This window comes from Bacillus rossius, chromosome 3 (assembly GCF_032445375.1).
Source record: "Bacillus rossius redtenbacheri isolate Brsri chromosome 3, Brsri_v3, whole genome shotgun sequence".
NCBI lineage: Eukaryota > Metazoa > Arthropoda > Insecta > Phasmatodea > Bacillidae > Bacillus > Bacillus rossius.
In genome coordinates, this window is record NC_086332.1 from 80,225,990 (window position 1) to 80,238,642 (window position 12,653).

The 12,653-nt window shown below is 37.9% G+C and overlaps 1 protein-coding gene across 1 annotated transcript in view; it reads right to left on the bottom strand.

Annotated features, from left to right (window-relative positions):
• Positions 1-4,841: 4,841 nt before the first annotated feature.
• The window catches only part of LOC134531328 (organic cation transporter protein-like), a 58,066-nt gene continuing 50,254 nt past the window's right edge, over positions 4,842-12,653 (bottom strand). Inside the window, exon 7 of the mRNA XM_063367023.1 lies at positions 4,842-8,408. Within this exon, the coding sequence (XP_063223093.1) occupies positions 8,181-8,408 (228 nt within the window). The 3' untranslated portion in view covers positions 4,842-8,180. The remainder of the gene's footprint in view (positions 8,409-12,653) is intronic.

The following is a 12,653-nucleotide window of genomic DNA, read 5'->3' on the forward strand; positions in this document are numbered from 1 at the left end:
TCCAAAAGTCTGTACACACTAATTTAAGAACTTTGAATGAATCTTACTTTGTTTTTGCACTATGGCTTTCAATAAATTTTTAGATCAGTAACCTAGTTTCTGCTAGTGTATGCAAACATTGCAATATCAACAAATTTGTAATGTCAGTGGAGAAAGAACAACTCAAACATTAAGTACGACTCTGACAATAAAAATGTCATTTGTGATTTCGGCTCGTAAAGTGATAGGGAGGCCTACCACCAAGATCAATTATCATGTCCTTTAAAATTCTGTAATGGTTAAGCCATAAATTTACAATTAGTTTTGTCGGATAATCTGTGTAATAAGCAAATTAAAATCCTTAATTACAGTTTATTACTTTTTAAAACTAAGTTATGTAACAAACATGCATAGTACACATGCTCTATATTGATTACATTACATTACAAAATATAAAAATAACTTTTTGCATAATTTCTTAACAAAGAATTTGTCCACCCTCATGTTTCAAACATATAGTGTTTGAATGAAGCATGGTGATGCAAATGCTTTATCATTAGGGGTTTGCACTTTTCGTGGTTATTTGTTCACAGAATTCGAGGTTATTTTTCTGGAAAATCGGTGTTATTTTTCTCTGAAAGGGAGTTTATTTTGACTACCAAAATGGATAACAGTAATACTAATTTCATATCTCAAGTGTCCTGAAATTTGTTTTAACACTTAATACACACCAAATACTAACTACTTAATATTAAAAAAGATGACATTAAAAAGGTATAATTGAAATTGAATGTCCAGTATTTGGAGAAGTATGAAGTCATTTCTCAATTCTTATTTAAATACTTACTGTACTCACTGAATTGTTCACTTCAAACCATTGGCAATCTGGGACCTTACTGCTTCAAAATTATTACAACACTTAATCAACACAGCAAACACTATTTAAAATGAAAGTTAACTTAAAATAAATGAATATCAATTAAAAACAACACAGTAAGTAGGCTACGCTCACTAAGTTACTCACAGCTCAAATCTTCAAAAGAAAATATGGCCATTGTTGCAAGTTTTGACTTTGTGAGTGTTGTTCTATCCGTCAACACTGTATTGTACGAAGACAAGAACCGTTCACAGTCAACATTGGCACAAGGGAACCAAATCGCTTCGAAACACTTGCTCGCAAAATCTGGCCTCGTTATTAATTTCACAACTCTCAAAGCTGTGAGAATGTTTGGGCAATTACTTTCTGAAACCTGCTGGTTCAGTGCCGCTTGCAACTGACAGAAAACTGAATTTATTTCTTCAGTATCCAGTGAAGTAAATCCAAAAATATTTCTAATATTTTCAACCAGGCTTGGGTTTACTGTTGCTAGGATGATATATTTTGGATCCAATACTCTAAGGTGTTCAAAAATTTTTTTGTTGGGATCCTGTGCCATTAAAGAAGTCAACTTTGCTTGGGCTTGTGAAACTACTCTTTGAAGTGACAGTTTTACTTCTGCTGTCTTAGTTGGGGCAAGAGACTCTAGTGCACTTTGGGTGTTATCAAAGTAAACACCATTTGAAACAGCTGTGTAGCATTCTTTGAGATGCTCCAGTTCACTATGTAGCAAATGTGAAGTTGGATATGATGAACCCTCCAATTTAGCATCAAATCCACCAATTCCTTGGCATGCTCCATTACGAAAATTGCGTTTACATGAACAGCTGCCAATGCTGTTTGCTGATGGCACTGAAGTATTCTACACCAGCATTCTGAAGCGCTTTAATCTTGTCTTTTTGGCAGAAGTCAGCAATATCAAGCAAATAATCTGCAAGGTAAAACACAGATGTGAACCAAGAGTTCCACCTAGTAATTACAGGAATGGGGAACAAAGGTCGTTTCTCTCCGTACTTCTCGTCTAGGAAACTTGCGTACAGGTGTCGCCTCTTCCTAGTATTCAAAAAAATGTTCTTTACCTTAACAACTGTAAGATTCAGCTCGGACAGTTCTTTGATCCACACCCCACCAACAAGATTGAGTTTATGTGGCCAGCACAGCACATAATGTAAATGATCGCGAACAATGAATTCCAAAGCTTTGCTGCACTTGACCTTGTACCTTGCAGAGTCTGTAACTAAGGATCTCACATTGTCATATTTGATGTCGTACTTATGCAAGGAATCAACAATTGCTCTTGTGCATGTAGTTGCATTAGCTGCAGCTAAAAAATGCAGCTAAAAAATGTAAAACACCCACAACAATTTGTGGCTTATCAAAATCAACAAAAAAAAACGAAATAAAACAACAAACACACATCTTCCCATACAATCTGTCGTTTCATCACTAAACACATCCACTTGTTTCTCTTTCAGGACTCTCTTTAGGTCTTCTACTCGCTGGTGTGCCAAGTCTTCCACACATTTTTCTCTCAAAGTACGTGCATTCTGCAAATCACCAGCTCCTTCTATGTACTTATCAAGCCATTTCTTAATGTTGGGATTATCAAGTTTTTGTAAAGGTATATTTGCTTTAATGAAAGCCACTGTGGTGTCCTTGATGAAGTTAGTCTTGAAATCTGCTTTCTTTGCGATGTTACTGAAAGATGCCAATATCGAACACTGCCGTTTTACACTTTGCTCAGCAACACTTTCTGTTACCCGTTTCTTATGTTTTTCACTACCAATATGCTTCGCACACAAGTCTTTGCGGTCCCATGTCACAGACACATTACAAAAACGACAGAAAATGGTTTTTTCATCGCTCGCATACAAACCGTGTTGTAAAAACTCTCCGGCCCGTTGTTTGGCAGTCACTACAGGTTTCGGCATTTTTGTCATCAAAAGTAATTAAGGTAAATTAACACATTTTTGTTAAAAATATTTATTACTTCGGATAAGTACGTAGGCCTACGCCACGTAAGTATTAGAGCACAACTACCACGGCACGCAAGTTCAATTCATACTGTTTACAAGTTTGTCGTATTCAACCACGCGCGGGCACGGCCGTAAGCAGCTTTGTTTTGTTGTGATTTCGTGTTAGTGTGCGTGAGCGTGACTGCGCACGCAGCCTACCGGCTGCCAGCTGCACTGCTGCTGCGGATTGCATCGTGTGAGCTCAGCGAGTAACGACGTGTTGTGTAGCTACTGCGTATTTGTTTGATGTTTTGTGTACAAGTGTATCAATCTATACTCACGTCTTTGCTTACATCGTTCAAGTTATTCAAAACATTCAATTTCGCCTCTATACATGTTTCCACCGTTTTTCTTACCATAAATACTAAAAACATTGTCACATGTTCACGTGTGAGAGGAAGCAGTGCATCGTACTCTAGTTGAATTATGGCGGCCGTGTTGTGTTTACTAATTCTGCACCAGGTTAGGCCTACGTTACTGACTTTGTCAGAAGTACGTATTTTTAGCATAGTTTAATCAAATAGTTATGGATATCGGGTTTATTTGTTTGCAAACGTTAAGATTCGTGTTAAAATAGTATCCTATAATGTGGATATTGAGTTTATTTGTTATAAATTGTTAAAATTCACGTAAAAATTATTTTATTGCAAATTCGTGATTATTCGCTTTAAAATGTCAAAATTCGCGTACAAAATCTTTTTATCGCAAATGTGAATTTTGTTTACCCCTATTTATCATTAATAGTTCAGCTGAGGTGGTGTCGGACTGACGCTCCAAGCACACCATGTTGTTTGTTAGCTGGTGCACTTTTTTAAACTCAACCAGAAGCATTATGTTACCATAACCATTGAATATATGTGTGTGTGTGTATATGTGTGTAATATATATATATATATATAATGAGAGGATACAATTTATTCTGCCAATTTTTGGATCCAAAACTGAGGTAGTTGCAAGCTCCCATGCGAGAGCGCTATAGCATCGCTTGTCTCAACGTTACTTATTGTGAACAGGTTCATTATTATTTTGAATAAATGTTATGTTAAAAGTTATGGCGATGCCTTCCAGGTTATTTCCGTTGTCATCTGGCACCTCAGTGATAACAATTTAAACATTGTAAGCAGTAAAGCTTATGATGATTTCTATATAGCTAATGTGGTACTTTTTATCTCAGGCAAAATGTGGTTACATTTTTCTTCCCACGTTTTACAGCACATTGGTAATTTCATATTTCTAATGTTTAATAAGTAGGGACACTATTATATGGTAATTTGCAATAAAACCAAAATAACACAGCAAAGCTCGTCAATTAAACAGAGAACAATGAAATACGAGTTAATACACCATTTAGCACCGAAATTTAACTATAAACATGAAATCAATCAGCCTTTTGACAAAACTTAAACCCAAATACAAAAAAGTAACCTTTTTGCCATTAAAAACATTGTATGTAATTTATGAATGAATTTTGTACTAAAATGGATTTAAATAAATTATGTTTGAACTTGCGTGTCTTACGTTAGTAACATGTTTTTACATTAATGATGGCACAGGTTTCAAACCTACAAAATTTTCCAATTAATTTTTATCTTTCTAAGTAGTTCTGTTCTAGACATGGTTATTACTAACAATTTTACTGTATAAGTGCACGAGGGTTATATCAAAATGAAACTATTTTAGTAATATAGGTAAGTATGAGATATATTTTAGTTTAATTTTGTTTGATAATACTAATTTTATAAAATATATATATAAAATATGTAATATATAAAAGTAATACACCTATCCCTCACTAGCACGTCTTCAGATTGCGCGGATTCATTTAGCGCGATGTGAATTTTACTGCCCCAGTCTTTAATAGCACGTCTGTAAATTTCAGTTAGCACAAAATCTTGGCAGGCAATAAAAAAGTCTTGCATGACACCACGAAGTCTGTTTCAACTGCTGTAAACAACAGATGTGCCATGGATACAGTTAGCCAAACAAGGGGGGAAGAGATGCGCGCGCAGGTCGGCCTACGCTATCGGCTGTTGTACAAACATCAGCTATGGCAAGTTAAATTGCGGCTATGGAGTGAAAAGGACCAAATGTTCTTATGTCTGCGCGTATGCCGCCGTGCCGTACCGTTGTCGCCTGGCCACAAACCGGGCTGTGAACTCAGTCTAGCAAGTGGCAGGGAATTCACTCAAACAAAAGCAACGTCTGCCCATTGAACTGCCGGTAGCTGTACATGCTTGATCACTCAATGCATCGTGTTCAAGTATTTGAGACAGAACTAGAAGTATTACGGTGCGCAGATTGTCATGACGGCCATGCTTATGTTGGTCGCACTTTAGTTTTAAGCAAGTTAACTGTGCGCATAATTGTACGAAATAAGGAATCTTTCCAAAAGTTTATATAAGTCTGATGCTGTTGGTTGTACTAGCGGGAATATATTTGACATTAGATACCGGAACAGAAATGAACAGATGATTCACATGGTAAAGGTTGTTAAAGGAATGCTGCAATGAAAAAAAAAATCATTGGCCTGACAGGATTGGTGTGAACCAGGTGGTGATACGCGAATAAGCACATTAATTTTTGAAAAATTAAAATAATATTATTCGGATAGTAATATCGGTTTCACGTCCGTAAAGGATGGTTTGGAAAGGTACACGACGTATGTTGAAGATCACGCCCGGGCGGGCAAGGCAGCCAGCCGACTTTCGATAAAGTATATAACCACGTATCTACCGTTACACTGTGTCATATTTGTCATACAAAGTGCGATGGGAGGCATAAAAAGGTGTGACATATTTATAGTTGAGTGTTATTCCATGCTATTTATGGAAACTAATGCTTCAGAATACGCAATTTAGTATAATACGAGCATTTTTAGGAACAAATTAGTCGTGCTAATTGAGGGATAGGTGTACCGAAATATTCTGTTTACAAAACAAAATTGCCCTAGAAATAAAATCATAAAATCTTGTCCCTTTTAATAAATAATATTTTTAGGTCCTTGTTACATATATTATTTTTGGGGTTTTATAATATGAAAGAGACTAAGTTCAACTGTAAAACATTTGTGTTTGCTAAAGAATAGAAATAATTTATTAGTATTACTTTATAATATTTAACTATACTTCTGAAAATGTATGGTGGGACTTTCATAGCTTTCAGAATGAAGAAAGTAATGAGCAATGCTGCTTATAAACGCAGAATTTCCAAGTGAAACTCAGTGAAGAGTACTTTACAGGGCCCCAAAATATTTATAAAGTACATCTGAAGTTAATTGAAGTGTTTGAGGTTCTCATTTGTTCTACTTGTATGTCTGAATTCTCTTCTCTTTCTACTCCTCGCATTTTTGAAAATAAATAAAATTTCCTTAGCGAAAATTCTATTGTTATAATTTTTGTAAATAATAAATGAATATTTGGTTGTATTGTGAAATCTGAAGAAAGGTACTTTCCATTTAGTTTATTAAAATTATAAGAATAAAATACATTACATTTTTTTGTAATCTTGAATACAATTTAAGTTTTAGTGATATGATTTTTGTTTATTTTGCCTTTGGGCATATGTAGCGAACTTTCACTAATTTTAGCTCTTAAGTTGTGATTGGAGTCAGCTAAACTTGAATGTGAAAATATTTAAAAATTTTGACATGATTGATGGTATTTACATTATTTTATGTACCAGATATAAATAAAACAATTAAATAATATTTCTGCATTGATACACATACACTCAGACTAATAATGATTTCCATGTCATAGCCAAGAATAGTGGGGTACGATAAATTACTGTAGGTTCTGCCATATCATTGTGTTATTATTAATGTTTTTTGATGCCACAAATTTATGGAAAAAATTACACCCACCCCTTAAAGTAACACCCTAATTTTTCCTGGAAAACAGAGAGCTAATCAAAATAATTTTTTTTCGTGTATGTTAATCAAAATGATTTGTTTTATAACCACGCAAGGGTTTTTATTTACTAACAGTTTAATCAAGACACTACACACGTTTAGATTAATTTTACAGTATGAATTGTGTGTATAAATACATTTAAGTACATTCAAATAAACTTTGGAATTTAATTTTTAGGTTAAACTTTCTGAAATTAGTTAACATTGTAAAACAATTTAAAGCCTCATTACGTACGCCTTGGGCCTTCATTACTAAGTATGACCTAACAATATTTTTTAGGTACAAAAAGTAATGTTATTAATATAGAATGTATGTATGTTTCAATTCTTATAAGATTAAAACATTATAAAGTTATCGGTTTTTAGTAACAAGAAAATTATTTTACCTGTGAACATAGTTGTAGACACTGTTATTTCCTAAATGCAGGTCTGCAATGAATTTATAAGCATGACTTGCCACTGGTGCATCCTGGATAGCAGGAGGTAAACTAGCCCTAATGCTTCTGGCCTTTTCCACCATATTTGCTGCTGGCTTGCGGAATGACGTAATGTAAACATTGGCTGAACACTCGAGGATCGGAGATATTTTTACTAATATAAACCACTCTTCTATCGTAATTGGGCTAAAGTAACTAGGCAATGACGAGAATAGCGATTAAAGAAGTGGTAAACTATCAATTACTGATTTTTCATATTAATTCGTTACATTGTGGTTAACATTTCAAGAGTGTTGTTGCCTTCATGCATGCATGGAAATAACAAATTCACGTGGATGAAATAGAGCGTGGTTTTAAATTTATGACAGCGCTTCTGAAAATAATGGTGTACTTTATTGGCACCATTACTTTAAAACCGCGAAAATCGAATAGCTTTACTTCGGAGCGGGTGTACTTAAAAATCACATTTTACCTAAGGCAATAACAGATGTAATTCTTGAAGTGATATAACATAAAAATTATCTGAATAGGTAGGCCTACTGTGTTGTTAAAAAAATTAGGCCTATGTTATGTTGTTTTGGAGTAGCTGAAAAACAAATCAACTGTTTGGTGTACATCACTCTTAATTGTCCAAGCTCATGTTGCCATACCAAAACATCAAATTCACAAGCAAAGCTTTTGGAAGTATCTGCAAGCTGCCATCTGTGTACATAGACCTTTGGAGCGAATACTGCAAGTTTTAGTCTTCAGGTTGTCATATTTATATGATGCACATTTGTGGGTGGTATTGACCAGCCTGCTGGCTTCTCACAAGATCGAGCATTCCTGTAGATGCGTAAAGTTTTTGAGCAGACTACCACCTTCTACATCATACACACAATCAACTAAATGCAGGCTGTAATGCAGCTTCGTCAAACACTGGAGTATTGCTTCGCAGTTGATGGAGTGAAGCTGCAGCGTCGCTACGCAGCGCTCTCGCGCAAGTGTGGTGAGGAGTTATCTGCGGGCGGCTGCCGTCTCTTGCAGCAGGCAAACTGCCACACCCCTTCACCCTCCCCGAAGGCCTCCCCGTCCGCCAGCGAGTGCGGGAGGGTCTTGCCCGTGGTCTCCGGCAGCAGCAGGCACAGAGCCGCTCCTATCACGGACAGGCCCCCCAGCAGTAGTTCCGGGGCCGGCTTCCAGTACTCCCCCTGCCAACATGCGCCATGATGTCATCATCTGCTGCTTTCAGCATTCTGGCTTTGAGTTTTCCTCTCCTGGAACTCCTGAAAGCTCATGTGAAAACATTGGTGTTTGACTAGGTATTTCCTCTTCACAATTCAATTTAGAGATACAATTATGCATATGCATTGTCAAACAAGGTGGTGCTGCAACCAGAGGGGATACGTATCCCCTTCTCCCCCCTGCACAATAATTAATACCAAAATATTTTGTCTTAAAATTAGGGAAAAATTTAATGAACGAAGCATGTTAAATAAGTAATAAATGTTGAAACATGTTGCAAGGCTTTGCTTTTTAAAAATTTTTGTCGATAAATGAGGACGTGACAACGAGAATTAAGGCCACTTTTAGTAAAATAAGTAGATTCAGGCATGCGACGTGTTTTCATGTACAAACGACGCTGAAAGGAACTAAAATATTTACCTAAATGGAATGGAATGATGTTATATGTTGCGCAGTTACGCACAAACGGTATCTATGTAATTACATTGGTTTCTAAACCACGTTTATACCAACTCCTTTCTATTTTAAGTTGAGTCATGTAAAGAAGTGATTTAGAATCTACAGTCCTTTTCGCTTTAGCGTGAAGCCTCAGCAAACATGACTCCCAAGGTCCCATTGCATACTTCCCTCTTTCAATTTTATTTAGGCTAAGTCCTAAAATGTGTTAAATGCAGAATATTATCATTGCATATTTGACTGATTATGGAAAATAATAAGCACAGACAATATTTCTTAAAAGTTTTAAATAAATATTATACTAAATATAAATGTAAGCCTACATACCCAAACAAGAATAACATTGGGAAAGTATGAATACAGATAGTAAAATATCTAACAAATTCTTCGCGTAACACTATGAATTCCATTAAAAGTATATACCCAAAATGTACAACATACGGAGAGTAAGTTTCGGAATGCTTTTGTGTTTTAACAAATGATTTTTTTAAGCAGACATCACAGATAACACTATAGTTTATCTCAAGATAAGAATTCAGGAAGTAATTGTTTGTGAGATTTTAACTGGATATTTTGTCATCGAAGGACACAGTTAACAGGTCCGAAAAAGATACCCCCTAATTAATGAACTAGTATTTAACACTTGTTTCTAAATAATAATCAAAATGACTGTCCACTAAACTGGTCTCAGTTTAATAAGTCCACATTTTTCTCTTGCCACTGGATTTCGGCTTGACAGTGGCTCTCTCTACTGTCAATTTCCTACCACGCACCTCGGTCTCAACGCACTCACTCGACCGCCGCGTCGCAACACCGTCCCAAATGCACACGAAGCCCGTCTCTCGTCGCCCGCTATCGCTCGCCTAGGGGCTCACTCACCCTCGCCTTTTATACCTCTCGGGTCCAAGCACGGGAAAGTCTCGTTTCCCTCCGAAGTGTCACGTCATCAAAGTCCCCATACTCAACACTCAAAGCCACTGTGAAAACAATGGCGTGTTAGTTACGCCACTTTGTGCGATGGGTCTCTGGGAACCTTCAAAAACCCTCCACGCATCCGGGTGGCTGGACTCGGGAATGGGTATGGTTGTCAGAACGTGCCCTGCTAATGGGAGTACCGTGTAATGGCAAGGGAAGGTACGGGCGCTAACTGTGTTAAATCCGCTCCAGAGGAGGCATAGTTTTCCCTGGGAATCTCACCAGGCTGGCCGGCCTTCGTCTCTAGCAGCCTCGTAACAATACTATAATACAAAGTTTTAGTCAGAGGGTGTAAAATCTATTTTCTAGCCTTTTACTTTTAATTTACGTTCGCCGTTCCGTCTATTTCGTAATGCTGCAAGGATTTTTCATGTAAAAAGGTAATTTATTATTTCATAAAACTGCTATCAAAGTATTATACAAAGCAGATGGCATATTTTACAAAATGTCAATATTTACAAAAATTAAACTCTATAGCTCTAATACCCGTGTGGTACGAGGTACTATACCTTCAGTTTCGTCCGAAAATGTTATAGTAAGTATTCTCAACTTCAAGCATATCTATATCGCTATGAAAATATTTCAGAAGCGCAGTCATCACCATAAATTGGTGAGAAAAATATTTATTTAATTTATTATAACAATTTCACTAAATGATTATGTTTACTGAAAACTTTAACATAGGCATTAGGCCAATTTCTATTGCTAGCACTACAGCAAACCGTGTTGCTGGGCGTTATCTTTGTAAATGGATTTTAATGGCTATTCCGTAAGGATATATACATTTTTACGGGATAAAACATACCTTCAGTTTTAGTCAAATAGGCTAAATTTCTTTCAACATTCAACAAAGTCGTTTCAATAGTAAAGAAATGATTGAGTAACATGAATATACACACACCACCTGGCAACAGGAGCCACCAAAATGTACTTCAGTGACATGGGTTTTTAAAAAGCATAAATTAAATGCTTTAAAGAGCATATTTTTAATGCTGTTACAAACAGGGGAAACCAGAGTTCAATAGGGCAGCTAAATCTTAGAATAAAGTGTTTATTTATCCACTACACTAAAATTTACAGTTATCTCTAAATTCTCAAAACAATACACTGTTTATCTGCTAAATGGTTAAAAACCTAATAAATAAAATAAGCTCGCAAGCCTATTTTGACCAGTGTCCGCTCACCACTGCCCACACACACACTTGTCCGCCACTACTCACAAGCTTCTTCGCCCCGCCGATATCTTCCACATCGCTCGTCGCCGCAGGACTCGCCTGTTCGCTGCTATCGCCCCGCGGGGCTCGCACCTTCTCGCACCTTCACGCATCTTCGCGCACCTTCCGTCACGCCCAGGGGCGCACAACTAAATTTCCAAAAAGGGGGGGGGGGGCCATATATCTTTTAATAAAGAATCATCGATCCCCCCTTTTGAAGCGGGTGGTCCGGGGGTCCTCCCCCGGGAAAATTTGTATTTCAAGGTGGAAAATGGTGCTATTTAAGCAGTTTTATTATCTAAAAATTGATTACACAGCACTTTCTTTGCCCCCGTTTGCCCCCACTTCAAGGTTTCAGAGGGGGGTAAAATACCCTTGCCCCCCCTCCCTGTTGTTGCGCCCCTGGTTACGCCCGTCGGCCAGGGCCTCATACTCACTCCGCAAGGGCGACGGCCGAAACCCTTCCAGACGCCTCGGCATCGACGTCAGTACTTGCGCGCGCTCTTTTCCGGGGCGGGGTTGAAGGGCAGACACGCAAGCCCGTCAAGAGGGTGCTGGGTGGTGGTATCTTCCTAGGACCTGCACCAGGTAAGCTGCAGGGATGCGCCGTAACAGTACCGAGCATGTGTATCCTCTACGTCAATGTGAACTTTAATAAGCAAGTCTAATATTTACTCTGTTATACATAAGGCGAGTCCGAATTCAACCCACAAACTTCGTATGGTTCATCACGACAAAATAATTGAAATCATCCATACTCACTATAGTCTGAAGTGCGTTCCAAGGCTAATATACGCCTTTGCAGTTGGAGCTAAACCAAACCAAAATTTTATTGTAAGCTAGCTAATGCAGGTCACACGTTGCAAAGCCTCATTCACATTTGTGAAGTGAAACTTCTTCACTGAGCGGCAACAATTTCCGAGCGCATGAGGGTAATAGTTAGGTACGTGGTGGGGGAACCTGCAGAGGAGGAGAGGGCGTCAGCTGCGACGCCACTCCAACGCATGATCTAGCGGTCGAATGGGAATACGATAAGGTTTTTTTTTGTGGGGGGGAGGTACGTAGCGTAGCATGCTGTATGCTAGTTGAAACAGCCGGATGGGGATACAGCAGGGTAGAGGTAGAATTGATGCAACAGTGATGCTACGGAATTCTCGTACCGCTACTTGTATTTTTTTACTCCTCAGTTCTCGTAACGGCTGACGATAGACGCTGCCATATTTCTTTTATGTAATTTTTTTTTTCACGTTAATTTTGCTCACCACTTTTTACTGCTCTTCGAATTGGCTCGAGTAATTGACAGGCCACTAAGCCTCGTGAAAGCCGTATAATGTTAAAACGGCTGAGGGTTGTCGAAAGGAGAAAGGAGTGTGTGTGCACGAGTGCGTGCATGGGAACAGGCGTGGGTGACGTCACACGCTCCTTTGATTGGCTGGGTGCAACTGTGGCTCTAGCTCCGAAACACGTTGGACAGACAAGTTCCGCAAATATCGCAGTCACCATCAACCTCCGCCATATTAGAACTTACCCGTCAGCTCATTTACACCAACACGACTAGAAACCGCT